The sequence below is a fragment of the Centruroides vittatus genome, unplaced genomic scaffold (assembly GCF_030686945.1).
Source record: "Centruroides vittatus isolate TY-2023 unplaced genomic scaffold, ASM3068694v2 contig_10, whole genome shotgun sequence".
Taxonomy (NCBI): domain Eukaryota; kingdom Metazoa; phylum Arthropoda; class Arachnida; order Scorpiones; family Buthidae; genus Centruroides; species Centruroides vittatus.
This window is the reverse complement of record NW_027120658.1, coordinates 3,171,545-3,187,595: the sequence shown is the minus strand read 5'-3', so window position 1 is coordinate 3,187,595 and position 16,051 is coordinate 3,171,545. Positions and strand designations below refer to the sequence as shown.

Below are 16,051 nucleotides of genomic sequence, written 5' to 3'. Positions count from 1 at the left end.
GGTCTGCCCAGAGCCCTAATTTCAACCCAATAGAACATTGAGATAAATTAGGGCAACAAATCAGGACCACAAAGGACAGAGCAAAATTTATAGCTGAGTTAGTCTGGATTCTATGAATGGAATGGAGGAATATTCTAGCATCTGTGCAGCTTGGATCAACAGAAAGTGTTTCCTGGAGAGTCCAGGAGGGATGACAAAATATTGAGGTTATCACTGGTGGTGATTGAAGTTGGAAACTGAATGTTTGAATACTTTATGTTAGCGTATATGTTGGAATATTCTTTTGGAAACTTATACTATGTTTTAAGAAAGTTTTCGTTGAAAATTATAATAATGAAATGATTCTGATAATTATTATATATAATAAATTAATAAAAAGTCTAATATATGAATTTTATATGTATTTAGATACCTGTTGAAACTTCTGAAAAGGACGATGAAACGGATGATGTTACATACTGTGAAGTATGTGGATTCTGTGATCGAGAAGATCGTCTTTTGCTTTGTGACCATTGTGATAAAGGTTATCATTGTGAATGTCTTACTCCACCTCTTGAACATATACCAATTATGGAATGGTATTGTCCAAATTGCTCTATGTTTGAGGGGATAGAAAGTATGTATATTTTAATTACTATATTTAAACAATATCACAATTTACAAAATTATTCATCTAACAATAAATTAAATAAATTATTGCTCTGAATGGATTTCATCAGTTGAGTAACTTCATTTAAATACTTCTATAAAATCTAAAACTGCTATAAAATTTTTACTCCTTAACATTTCTTAAAATTGATATTATCTGTCAGTTTTCTATTTAAATTTATCTGGTAAATAAACATTCCCTTGTTCCCTATTATAAAATTTGAGTAAATTTATTACATTTAACAGATATAAATCTAGAAGTTTGTTAATTTTAAAAATCTAGAATATAGTTTGAGAAGAAAAAACATTTCTGGCCTTGGAAGCAGCAAGGTCAGTACTGGGTTAAAGCTGAAACAATGGATGTTGGGAAGGCTTAACTCCAAGAAACCAAGGGTGCAGCTGAAATGGCAAAAATGCCTTAGTACAGCAATGCAGAAGGCAAGGGAAAACCACCATATTAACTTTCCCAGGAAAATCTTTCATGGCTGAAAACCTATTACAATTGGCTCTCAGTTTCCAGCATCTTTTTAGTAGGCAGAAGGTGTGAAGAATCCCCCTGGTTAACCACAAATATCAGTATCTGGATTGTCAGAAGTGTCTATGAAAGTGTTAAAATTCATAATGTAATACATGAAATGAAGAGACTAAAAATCAATATAATGGGAATAAGCAAGACAAGATGGCCAGGAAGAGGAAAATGATGTGTTTCATAATACATAGTATATCACTCCAGCAATGATGAACAAACCACCAGAATGGAGTTGGTGTGATGCTAAACAAAGCAATAGTGAGATCAGTACACAGTGTAAAATGACTGTCGGATAGAGTTATTGTAGCCAAATTTGAAGATAATCTATTCAAGATGAATGTCATACAGGTTTATGTAAATAAAGGAGAGGAAGAGATCGAAGAATTCTATGATCAGATCATAGCAGTGCTAAAACATGCAAAGAAAAATGAGATCACGATAATAATGGGAGATTTTAACACCAAAGTTGGACAGGGCAAGGAGGAAGACATCATTGGGCCACATGGTCTCAGAGAAAGAAATGAAAGACTGACTCACCTCATACAGTTTTGCAGAGAGGAAGAGATTGTGATCACTAGCACTTGATTCAAACTGCCTCCCAGAAGGCTTTAAACCTGGAAGATAGATCAGATAACATTGTTAGAAAACAATCCTCATACCGGTACATCTAATATCCAATATAACTTCTTAAGCCTTTTAAATTTCCGGTACACAATACGAACATTAACAACCAATTATCTAACATTTTCAATCACCTCCGCGATCTTTGTCAAGTTTTTATCGACGGTTTTGAAATAGAATGCAAATAGAATGCTTTCAAAATTCAAACGATCGAACCTCTCCCGCGTGCAATAATTGCGAACGATCCAACATGCATTTAATCTCCATGATACCATCATAAAAATGACTCTGTCCATCCGTACAGGAATACTACACTACTCTGAGATGCTACCATTGCAGGTGCACTTCGGAGACATAACGCCACGCATATGATAAAACGTTGCCATCCTTGAAATTAATACATTTCCCCGATTTTGACGCCTTGTAAATCTCAAGGGTCTCCAAGGCCCTGATGTGGTCCGTGTCGAATGATGTTTTAATGAGGCTGGTTTTATCAAAATCTGCCTTTATATCGGGGTCGGTGGCGTACGTCGACAGGGCGGTGGTGTGTCTTTTTTTGGCAACGTCATACTTGTGTTCCGAGATCCTTCTTTGAACGGACCTCTTGGTAGATCCGATGTATATTAGGTCCCGAATTAACGTTTTCGATCGCGAAGGCGATCGAAAACGTTAGTTAATTGGTTGTTAATGTTCGTATTGTGTACCGGAAATTTAAAAGGCTTAAGAAGTTATATTGGACATTGTTAGAAATCAAATAAACTTTATTTTGATAAATAAAAGGTTTTGTAACAGCATCACTGCAACCAAGATCTATTCTGGTGCATACTTATCTTCAAACAATAACTCATTGGTTTGCCATCTGAGTCTGAAACTGCATAAGTCTATCCTCAAATCACATAAAACTGGCCTGATATTACCATCCTCAAAGATGAAGTACAAAGAACAACAATAAGACAGACAGTACAATAGGAAGATGACAGCATATCAAGAGAGAACATCTGTAGAAGAAAAATGGAAAGGATTAAAGAGATAATCTAGAAAGTTGACAATAAGCATTTCTGCAAAAGAAAGAATGGATGTCTGATAACAAACTCCACTTAATTCATTATATGGAAAGAATACATAAAAAAACTATTCAGTGGCAATAGAGGAGAATGGCCTATTATAAACAGTAACATCAGACCACCAATAGTGGAGAGTGAGGTTATAAGAGCTTTAAGAACATCCAAAAACTGGAAAGCCAATGGTCCAGATGACATTCCTATATAGATGAAACTCCTATCAGAAATGAACATTAATGAACTAACAGAACTCTTCAATGCCATCTATGGCACAGGCATCATTTCAAATGATTGGCTGCAATCAAATTTTGTCACTACCAAAAAAGCCAATGCCAAGTCATGTGATGAATACAGATTGATCAGCCTCATGAGTCACGCACTCAAGGTCTTCAAAATCATTCATAGCAGAATTTACAAAAAAAAAATATGAAGAGAACACTGGAAAACACAATTTGGCTTCCAGAACTGCAATTTATTTACAATGCAGAGATATGAGATGTGACATACATATATGTTTTTTAAATTATACAAAGGCTGCCAACATGAAAAGATGATCCAGGAGAATTGCAGAGAATTGGCATTGATGACAAAGATATCAGAATCATCTGCATTCTTTACTGGAATCAAACCACACAAGTCATGGTGGAAGGTCAACTGACAGCAAATTCAGATCCACAGAGGTGTACGACAAGGCTGCATATTATCTCCCATTCTCTTCAACATATACTCTGAAAATTTTTTCAGAAGTGCTGGCTGATCTTGACATTGGCATCAAGATCAATGGAGAATATTTGAATAACATTCATTATGCCGATGACACAGCACTGCTCTCCAGAAATTTTAAAGATCTTCGCATGTTGCTAGATTCAGTCAGAACCTCAAGCAAAAAATATATGATTTATATATCAACATCAAAAAGACTATATATATGGTAATAAGTCAGACATCAACTCAGGGCAAGTTGATGGCTGGATCAAAAGAAATTGAAAGTGTAGAAAAATTTAATTACTTGGGAAGTATCGTAAATAATTGGGATCATGATTCAGAGATCAGAGTGCAAATAGAAAAGGCAAGAACAATTTTCATGAAAATGAAAAATTGCTATGTTTTAGAGACCTAATCCTTGTTACGAAAACTAGAATTATCAGATGCTGTGTGTTCCCAGTGCTATTGAATCAAGTTGAATCTTGGACTGTATCCAAAACATCTAAAAAGAAGATCAAAGTCTTTGAAATGTGGCTTTACCAAAGGCTTCTAAGAGTGTCCTGGGTAGAACATGTGACCAATGTAGAAATATTGCAATGAATGGATAAACAATAAGCACTATTCAACACCATCAAACAAAGAAAGTTGGAATACTTTGGCCACATGATGAGAAATGGTGTCAAGTACCGAATCATACAACTTGTTATACAAGGAAAAAATCTCTGGAAAAGAGAACCAGGACAATATCAAACCTCGTAGCTGAAAAACCTGAGGGACTGGTGTGAAATGTCTTTGGAAGAACTGTTCAGAAGAACCAGTAATAGGAATACTTTAGCCATGATGACATCCAACATCCATAATGGATAGGGCATCAAAAGAAGAAGCTGATGTAAAATTGTTTATTATACATTAATTAATAGTGTTCTCAAACTTTGTATTCACGGACCAGTTTACTTTCATTCCAATTCTTCATGGACCAGTATTTTTTGTGAAATTAAATAAAAATAATTATAAAATGAAACGAAGTTAGTTCAAATGCATTTTTTTATTTTTAACTTTTAGACTAAATTTCATAAAAAAATAAAATAACAAAATTTGGTGCTCATTATTTTGAAAAACATTGGGGGTGTGGCTATTCTCAAGTAATTTCCTGAGCCAACTTCAGTTTCCAATTCACTGCTGGCACTAGCAAGGAGACATCCAAACAAAATTTTAATAAATAATATGTTCTGATACACTCTTCTCAGACATGCCACTTATTGGAATTCATTTGTAGAATTCTGTATGTAATGCACACGGAAAAGTTTAAACAATGATTTCTCATAAACTACTGCTTGTTGGCAGAGTTACACATACATGCATTAATGGGAGGACAAGTATACTAGAATGTATTTATTAAAACTTCAGCAAAATCTGGCATGTCCCTTCTAAGTGTTTAAGTAGTAAGAAAAACAAACGTTATAAAATTATATCTATAAATTGCAAATTAAAAATATATAATTCAAAATAAAGAAAGATGGTCACATTTTATAAAATAACTGGGATTCGTATTATATTAAAATAATTTCAAAGCCAGTTTGAAATTATTTATAAAATTAAATAAATTGAAATATCAAATACACACAGTGTGTACATATTTGTATACACTAATCCAGGTTTCTCCAATCTTTTTTCTGAGAAGGCCATTTGTTCTGTAAAAAACAAGTTGGGAGGCCAGGTGCAAAAGATATAGTCAAATATTAAGGTTTTTTTATTTCCAAATAACACTGGGTTTAACATTAAATTTGCAAATGGTTTTTTGAAAGAATGTTGTCAAAATTGGGGAGGAATTTTGTGGCACTCAGTGTTAATGTTTCCGTTAGATATTTGTCACAGTTACATTTGATGTTTTGATTTTATGTACTTCATTTTTGAAAAGACTAGTTCACAAAAGAATGTGGAAGCAAAAAAAAATATTTCCCATGCAAACTTCTTAAAATTTAAAATTCTCTTCTGAAAGAGATTTGTAAAAATTTAACAAACCTTCTTTTTAAATAGTTTGTTATAAAAATCATTTACAACAAGATCTATTAATTCTAGTTGATTTTTCTAAAGTTTATATACATAACTGGTTCAAATGTTGATAAAATTTGTCTTGGCTCGATAAATACGATTTGGAGTCTATTTGACCCACAGGCCGTAGGTTAAAGATGCCCATACTAATCTATTAAAATATTGTGCATAAGAATCATTAAAAGCTAATTGTTCTTGAGTCTCAGTTAAATTATCTTTATAACATATATAAAAGTCAGTTTCTTTACAGAATTGTAGATTAATCAAAATAATATTTGGATCATGCCATTCTTATGAAAAATATTAATATTTTATTTAGTTTATCTTATATTCATTAAAAATTATTTTATTTTGCTGTTATGTATATTTGTAATAATAGCATATTAATTGGTAGGAATAAGCCAAATAAAAAATAGTGTGCTGCTGCTATTTTATTTTTTTGATAATCATTGCTTTTTACTATAAAATATTAATATAACAAATTTTTGTAATTATTCTTTTTAGATGAAGACATTTCTTATCTTAAAATAGCAAATAATGCAAAAGAAACACCAAGATTTTTCAGTTATATTAATTCTAGAATTAGATACATTGCACTGCCTTTACAATTACAGATACTTGATTTTTAGCATAAGCATAGTTTTAAATGTTTATGAAATTGGCTTACTGTTTTAATAATATATTAAATACATTAAATTAATAATTAAATAAGTGATACTTTTAAAACAATGAAAATCTTTTTGTCTTGTAAGAAATGGATGGCAGTGACACTATTGGCTAATTTAAACTCTGTTAACCAATGGTATCATAATTAGTTTCAAAAAATGTTTTGCAATTGATATTATGTGCATTTCTGTAATAAAGGTTTTTTTTTTTTTTTAGTAAGTTCAATATTCAGAAAAGAGAGAATTAAACTTTTTTTAATTATATGTTATTATTCTTTTTGGTTTTTAATACAAATACAATGAAAATTACAAATTTTATGTTAGAGTTGTTTACAGTGCAATGGCAGCTTGGTGACAGTAGAAGAATTTGTAGAGTTCTGCTGTATTCACTGTCCTTTGTTCACTGGATGTTGAACTATAGATGCACATTTCTGATCTATTGCTGCTTCTGGCACAGTGTTCAACTTTAACATTTGATGTCAGTGCCACACTGTGCCAAGTTGCCATGACTAGAGTTTGACTATGTGCTATGCAATGATGGCTAGCAACTTTGAAACTTCCTTCTGCTGTTGGACTAAACACTGGCCTTTAATGTAAAATGGTTAGAACAATGAGGAAAAGTAATTTCTTTGTACTAATTTATGTAATTCTTCAAATTATACATTTAATTATTTTTTATTGTATTTCAGTTTTAAAACTAAATTTATTGTTTATTTATACATTCATGCATGACTTTTTCTAATTTTAAATCAATAGATTCTGGTTAAATAAATGGTTATATATTAGACAAGAAAATATTGCATTGAAAATGGGCTTAGTATTTTTGTAATAATAGTTTTATTCAATCAATAAAATAGCTAAAAACTAAATTGTAGAATTTTTTTTGTAATTTATTTATTATAAAATATATTTTGTTATAAAATTAATAAATCTGACTAAGCTTTTATATTAATTAGACAATGATGGAGAAGGTTCAAATGTAATTCGGTCATCGGCACGTGCTCAGAGAGCTATTGCTCGAACAAGAGCGAGTGAAACAGTGAGACTTAGAATTCAGCAGCGAAGACAGAATTATAGAATAAATATAGTATGTATTATTGTTTGCAAGTATATAATATGTAATTCTGAATTACATTGTTTCAGTTACAGAATAAATAACATGAATACTAACAACAAAAATAACTGATGTAATTTTGTATGTTATACATTAATCAAAATATAAATGTGTTTATAAAACCTATAAAACTGGTTTAATCATTGACAATGGATAACAATAAATTTAGTACATTTGTCTTAAAGTTTGTTTTGTATTGATACAAATGCATTCTCTTTGAGAAAAATTATTTTAAAATGTTGTTTATTCATTTATTTTTTCTTTTTTTAACTGAAAGGGACAAAAAGTTTGTTTTGAAATTAAATATAGAAGAGAATTATCACAGATAAATTTGCAAGTCATTTATGCATATCAGTATTTTTTTTTTTTTTTAACTGTTTCATAATTACTTAATTCAATACTCTTCTGTCTATAATGTCTGCCTTTTTTATTTATTTGCTGTGGTCATGAAATTCGCTAAGCATCCAGTTTTTGCAATTTTGATCTCAACATTATAAAATCATTTCAAAATTTATATTTTAATTTTACATAAACATTTAACCTATGTGATTATTTGTCACTATGGTGACCAAAACCTCTTGATCCTTCCAGAAAGTTTCAATTTTCATTTCTTATTAAAATCATAACTTTCAAACACTGCTACAGTTATGTTATATGTTTAATATGTATGAATTAATGTATTAATTTCTGTATAAAAATTTTAAAAAATTTCTCATATTATTGATAATTCAAAATTTTTTAGAATAATAATAATAATAATTAGTTTTTGTTATTTAATATTTAGTGTAATCAATGATGATGAGTTTATATATAAATTCTAATTTTGATAAATGTTTTTATATATAATTGATTATTACTGTAGACTCGTCGTAGACGTACAAGAAAACAAAAATATGCCAGAAGAAGAAAGAGAACCAGAAAATCAACAAAGAAACAGAGTGGAAAAAATTATAAAACAGTGAAAGATAAATGTAAAAGCACAAAACGAAAGTGTAAAAGAACTAAAAGAAAAGTAAAGAAAAGGAGGCGAACAAAGGTAATTTATATTTTTTTTCTAAATATCAAAGTTATTAAATTGATGTATTTATTTTTTTATGTTGAATAGTAAATTTATTTTCACATAAGTTATGAATCAGCACTATTTTTTCTTTCATTTCCTTAATTTTAATTAAATTCTTTTTTTATATTTGAAATATTTAGATCTGAAAATAATTAATTTAATTATCAATTTTAAATGTTAACTACAACTTTAAATATTTTTTCCATCATGTCCAAAGCACATTATTCAAATTTAAAATAATAATGACATTTTTTATCCCTGTATTAGATTAATATATGTACATATAAATTTTAAAAAATTAACTTTTAAGTAATTAATTTAATTTAATTTTTTTTTAGACAAAACGATCAATTGCTGCTGCTCGTCCATTAGCTGCACCAACAATACGAAAAAGAATCGCAGAAAAGCTAGGAATACAAAAACCTCTCCCGGGTCATTTATTACCTCGGATAAAGAAGCCTTCTTCTTCTTGTGTTTCAAATATACAGCAGTACAATAATGGAATTTCTACTGTTTCCCTTTTTGGGAATAGAAATGATTTGGATATGATAACTGAAGAGTGAGTACTGAAGAAATTTGACAATTATTAAAAATATATATTTTTATTAATTTAAAATACTCGTGTTATATTTGTAATGATTACCAAATAGCCCAATAAAATCTGGATTCAGATATCTTTTGGCTAGATATTAACTTGATACTTGAACTTGAACTAGATATTAAGATATTATTAGATGCAAAGTAATTTGGATTAAAGATAGCAGTCTGCAATCTTGTTCTAATTTAAATATAATAATTTATTTCATTTAAGAAATAAATTTAATAATTTAGACTAATGTGGAAGAAAAGATCAGGACTTAAACCTGCACTTAACAGTAATGTGCAGATGCGTTACCAGTTATACTTCTTAGATTTTCATCTAATCTTCACTTCCAGATTCATTAGTTTGGATAATATAACTATGTAAGTTAATTACTAGGTTGACTTGGGATGATTTAAATTTATAATACCTAACCTGTATACCCTCTGGGTATCGGCAGGAATGGATGACGATCTTTCACTTAAAGGTTTTCTTGTCCTATGAGAAACTTAGACAGTATTTTTTTTATGAGATAGGAATTTATATTTAATAAATAATTATCTATTGCATTTCTTATTGCTTCCAAGATACGAACTAAATGCAGATGCTAGATAATTTATTTGTCATAAATGTTTTAATCATTCAAAAGTTTTGACTACACAATTTTTTAGTTTTTGAGTATTTACCTACATCAATTTTATATTGAATCATGCATTAAGTAATGGCTTAGTTTTCTGTAATTCTCACATAACACATTTCAAATTCTTTTAGAAGGATGGTAGTAATTTCTTTTATATTTTCTCTTAACTTTACATTTCACAAAATAATGGATTATAGATAATTATCAACTGTTAAGCAAAATGGAAAATTGCTACATTTTGGTATTTTATTGTAAATATAATCTTAATTATAGTGTTTTGTACTGTTTATATGCAGTGCAGATTTGTTTTCATTATTTCATAAATATGAATATATTCAGAAAGAAAATACCATTAATAAATTATATTATTTTTAACTGCATGCTATACATGTTAAGCTCTTTTTCCATCTAATTGTCTCCATTATTGAGGCATTAATCATAGCAAGACACATCATAGTATAGCAGGTGCAACATTCCATGAAGGAGCTTTGTTTAGGCTCTTCATGGAATGTTGTCACCTGCAATGTTAGTCTCTTCTATACTGCATTTTTCAGGTGTAAGTAAAAAGCTAAGTCCAGACTTTTGAGATGATGTCCATTTTTCCCATCCAAATGAGGTGACGAAGTTTTGAGTATGAGCAGCAGTGTATGGCTTAGCATTTCATGTCTTTGAACTTTTACGTAGTCTTACATAAACCTGAAAGAACTCCTGTTCCTTCAGCATTTTGATGATGACTTTGGCAGTGCAGAAGTGACTAAAATTACATGCAGCTGCATTCTATGAAGATGGTGTATAAAACTTGAATCTCAATAATTGAGAACTATGTAAAAAATAGTTTAAGGTGTATAGAATGTGATAAAGATAGAAATTTTTAGAGTTAAATAGTACTTACTTTCTAAATACACCTTATATAATTATTCATGTTAAATTGTTATACTTTAAAATTGTCAAGAAATGCAAATACATTTTTGTAGATAGCTGCAAGGCCAGGTAGTTTAGGCATTGGTCTACGTTTTAAGGGACGGATTGAATCCAGAAAGCAGATCACCTGGAATTTTTAATGAATAATCTGTCCTGGATATGTCAGTTCCCATCTCTCATCATCCAATTGCCCCTTTGTGGGCCTGGCTGCCCCAATAATGGGTATGACTAAAAGTATCTTTTAGTGCCTACAGGGCAGAAAGAGTTAAAAATATACATATTGTAATGAAATAAAAAATGAAATTTTTTATTAAAATTTATAATTATAAACATTAACTTTAGGGTACTTTTCTATTTTTAATTAAACTGTGTTACTATAGATATTTTCTATTTTTAGTTTTGAAAATGATGGTGATGGTGGATTAGTAGCACTGTATCCTAGAGCAAGAGATCAATTAATTTCTGCACACAACACAAAAATGGCTGATATTTCAAATTCTTTTAGAAGGTATGGTAGTAATTTCTTTTATATTTTCTTTTAACTTTACATTTTATCTTCTTAGAAAATGCTATATAAACAACTCAAAGCCTGATAAGTATATTAAATCCAAACAATAACTAGATTAAATTGAGCTATATTACTGATCAGGTAATATAGCCTGATTTAATCCTGTAATTGTTTGGCTTTAAATGCTATTACTTGTAAATACTAAATCTTAGATATATATCAAAACATGTAACTTTTGTCTTTAAAAAACAATAAAAAATCTTTTCTTTAAATATAGTTAATTATTGTGTTTACATTAAAATGTAAGAAACACAATTTTCAAAATGCTTTTTGAAGGCATAAAATGCAGAAATAGTTTGTGTGTTTTTGGTCTTGCTAATTCTAACAATATGTATGATTACAATAATGGTTATAGTTTATTTCACTTTAATTTTTTTCTTATAACATTAGTATTATTGAAGCAATAGCAATGCATTTTATCAGCTAATTTAAGTCAATATCTCTTTATAAAATTTCCCAAAGATTATTTCTTATGCATGAGAAGTGATTTTACAACAGAAGAAGTTTCATTACTTTTAGAAGAATTGGATTAATATTCATTATTATTTTTTATTTAATGTTTTCTATCTGGGTTCTATTCTACTGTTTATCTGCATGAAGAAGAATTAAGTGCTGTCCAATTCCAAATGTCATAATCAAATTAACATTTCCTTCCATTATCTTTGAATTTATTTTCATCCAATTTTCTTGATAGAAAAGCTTTGTAAGAAATTGGAAAATTACATTTATATATAAAAATTTAGAAATTAAAAATATTTGTCTTATTATTGTATTAAAAGTCAGTAGTTCACTTATTGTAATTTATATTTTATTTTTTATGGTTTTTTGAATGTTTTATGATAATGTAAGGTATGTTCTGAAATAAAACTTATTCATTTCTTTAGAATATTTTGTATGAGATTTTAAATATATTATATTTTGATATGTAATATTTGTTTATTTTATTTATTTGTAGAAATATTGCATTAACACCATTAGTCTCAAGAGAAAACATTGATATTTTAGGAAATATTATGCAAGAACAAACACATTTGTATTATAAATCTAGTAATATTTATATAGGAAGAGATGGTGTTCTTAATGTAAATAAGCCAACTGATGGTTTAGAAGAGAAGCAAGAATCGGAATCTTCTAATAATCAAGAGAAAGTCAACAATGAAAATCCTCAAAGTTCTAACGTATCCAACAAAAATAATTCTTGTAATTACGGACAGTCTTCTTCATCTGTTGCCTCATCTAGCATAGATCTTTTTGATTCTGACAATGAAAAGTTTGAAGAATCTACAGATGGTTATACAAAGCAGTCATGTGCCAAGAATAACCAAGCAAAACCTAAAAAGAAGAATTCTGGGAAGTTATTTGGAGCATTAAATCTGATTGAACTGTATAGTGATATTGAAGATGATGATAATCCTGATTCTGCTTGGGGTTCAGGTAAGAAAGACTCCAAAGATGAAAATAATAGCAACAAAGAAAATGCAAATATGAAAGGTCAAATGGAATCTGATGAAAATGAAATGAGCATTATTGAGAAATCTGATAAATTGTCTTCTGATAGAAATGAGAAATTAGATGAATCAGATAAGAGATCTTCAGAGAAAATTAGTTTTGTTAGGGGTAGTATAGAAAGGCCAAGTTATTTAACTAGCCATAAAAATGAAACATACTTAAATGACAAATTAGATGATGATATTGATGATAATGATCAAATGGAAGATAAAAAAGAAGAACAGACTGATGAAATTCCGGATGATTTTGCTGATGTAACTCCTAGAGTAAATATATCAATATTACCAAAAATACCAAAGATAAAAAGAGAGAAATTAGATGATAAACAAAATGAAGAAACAGCAAATGATACTGGACGATCGAGTGTGTTAAGCAAACTTGATGATGGTTCGTCAGATACGAAATGGAATAAGCGTTCTCGGTTTAATCGTGATAAGAATATGGTTGAAAATAAATCACAGTCAGAGAAATCATTTCATAGAGAAGATAATTCAAGATCAAAGTCAGATCATTATAGATGGTCTGATGATAGGAATTCAAGAGAGAATAGAAATTGGAGAGAAAGAGATAATGAACACTTCAGAGAAAGAAGGCATAATGAGAGAAGAGAGTATGATAGATGGGAAAGACCATGGAGGTCTGATCAAAGAAATGACTATGAAAATTCAAATTACATGAATGATCATAGAAAAAAATATCCTAGAGATAATAGAAATAACAGTTTCAGAGAAAGAAAAGATGACTATTCAAGAGGAAAATCGGGTCGAAGTCCTTTAAGAGAATATATGTATGACAAAGAAAGAAATTTTGGTGGTAAAAACAATGTTAATGAAAGAGGAAATATTCACAGAGACATGTTAAATAGAAATTATCGTAAAAAATTTTCGTATGATAATTTAGAACTTAAAAGACAATCTCCAGATCGACAGACAAGAAATTTTGAGAACAAAAAAAATCAGGGTGAGAATTATGTAAACAAAAATTTTGATCAGTCTTGTTCTGATAATTCATCTGCACTTAAGGAACCATTGATTAAAGATCCACCAATGATGAGGGAACCATTAATCAAAGATCCACCAATGATGAGGGAACCATTGATTAAAGATCTTCCAATGGTAAAAGAACCATTAATTAGAGAACCACCAATGATGAGAGAACAAATGATGAATAACCAAACTATGCATGAAGATTTACCAAGTTATGGATCTGCAAGAAATGTTGGTTTACCTGCAAAACGTAAGGGTACTCCAATTGAGTGGGATGATAAGCAACGAAAACTTGATGATGATAAAGCCAGAGAAAGAGAAAGATTTTGGGAAAATGAAGATAATGAAAGGCTTCACTCCAAAATAGATAATACTTTCCAAAATACTGAAGAACATAAAAATCTGAGTACAGTATCAGATTTTAGCTTAATGTCCGCATCTCCTCCATCCTCACCTCCCGATAAAGAAAGTTATGATCCATTTGATCCAACTGAAAGTCCAAAATCAACTGGAAATAAGGATTCAAAATCATCCACACTTGATATTCCTCTTCCTGACAAAAATGATCAAGAGTTGAAGTTACTTGATGAGAAAACAACAAAGATAACACCATTTCCTCAAACTTCATTTGATCAGACATCTAATGTAAATACTGTTTCAGCTCCAACTCTTCCAAATGTTCATGTACCGCCACCAAATTATATAATTCATTCAGTTCCCAGAGCTCCATTTGGAAACATGGGAGTATCTCAACCTGCAATGCAGCCGTTTAATTGGCCGACTCCTCCTCCCACTATTCTTATGCCACCAGCTCTTCGTGGGAATTTTATTCCTCCACCAATGCCTCCCAGAATGATGGGTCCACCCAATTTACAAACACAGATGACTTGTTTACCACCAACAGGACCAATGCCACCTGTTATGGGACCTAGAGGGCCCTCAAATACTGGCCCTATGATACCAAATTTACCCCCACCTCCATTACCAAATCTTAATCTTCCTCATCAAATCGCTCTGACAAATATTCATCATCCACCACCTCCACCTCCACCACCTCCACCTTTGCTTGGAAACGCAAACCAAAATTCACTCAATAATAATATTGCTCATCCTGCTCCTCATCCTATGATTAATGCTGTACCTATTAGAAATCAATTATTTGTTCCTGTGACAACAACCCAACTTTCTCAAGAGCAGACACTTTCTGTTAATGCTAATCAAGTACCTGCAAATTTGCATTCACCAATCCAAAGTTCAACAACCCTCCCTGTACAGTCATCAATAACAACATCAAATTTAACAATAAGTTCAACGGTATCTGAAAATGTGTTAGCAATTTCACAAACTAAAACTGTTTCATCTAAGAACAATAATTCTATAGTCAATAGGATAGTGAGTTCATCGTCTGAAACTTCCTTAAAATCATTGAATTCGGATATGAGTAATCAATCATCAGCACCTCGTGACGTTACAGAAGTAGTGGATATGGAAGTGGAATCTCCTTTTTCACCTACAAATTCTCCTCTTGATTTTGATGACATGTCATTAGCTTCAAGTGGTGATAAAAGCACCCCTTCACCAAATGCAAAAGATGATCATAGTAGTATTTCAAGTCCAAAATCAAGGAGTCATTCATCATCTAAATTTCTTACTGAAAGTGTAAAAAGCGGAACAAAGGGTAAAAGTGATAAACCAAGTAATAACGGTAAAGTTACAAGTACCAATAAATCATCTAAAAGTGCCGTGTCTTGTGGACAAAGCTTGTTGGAAGAAGTTTGGGCTAAACACATTTTAGGTGAAAGTCCTCCAAAAAATAAAAATGCTAAATCAGACACTAAAAAACGATCAACTGAAAAAATACGTGTGGTACGCAATATTTCAGTTAAAAAGAATTCTCTTAAATCTGAGAAAGGATCATTTAAAATGAATGAAGATCAGTTGAAGATCTTAGATGAAATTCCTAGTTCTGCAGTTGAGATGCAAGTCAAAGAAAAGGTAAATATAAATATTCATTTATATATTATAATATTTGTTATTAAATTAACTTATGATCACATGCACTTACTTTTTAACACATGTACATACATAAGGCAGCAATTCTCACTGAATTTTCAAGTGTAATTATGCTGTGCATAATTGCTGTTTCTCAAATTTTGTGATTCTGAAAAATCGTATAATGTGTATTCTCTATGCATGCCAAATTTCAGTGTCGTACATTGTTTAGTTTGTGATATTGTTGTGTTTACAGAACAATATCCTTGACTGGATTCCCATAAGGATCCCTTTATACTTTGTGATGGAATAGATTAATTTGAAGGTCAGCTGGAAGCAAGTGATGGGTAGACTGAGGTGTTACCAGAAGGCTTTATTTTGTGCCAGAAAACATTTAAAT

The 16,051-nt window shown here is 30.3% G+C and overlaps 1 protein-coding gene across 1 annotated transcript in view; it reads left to right on the top strand.

Moving 5' to 3' along the window:
- Nucleotides 1-16,051, top strand: part of LOC136974440 (PHD and RING finger domain-containing protein 1-like) — a 57,509-nt gene that overhangs the window by 33,294 nt on the left and 8,164 nt on the right. The window contains 6 exon segments of the mRNA XM_067269368.1: nt 409-616; nt 7,238-7,368; nt 8,258-8,431; nt 8,794-9,014; nt 10,994-11,104; nt 12,120-15,654. Coding sequence (XP_067125469.1) covers nt 409-616; nt 7,238-7,368; nt 8,258-8,431; nt 8,794-9,014; nt 10,994-11,104; nt 12,120-15,654 — 4,380 coding nt within the window.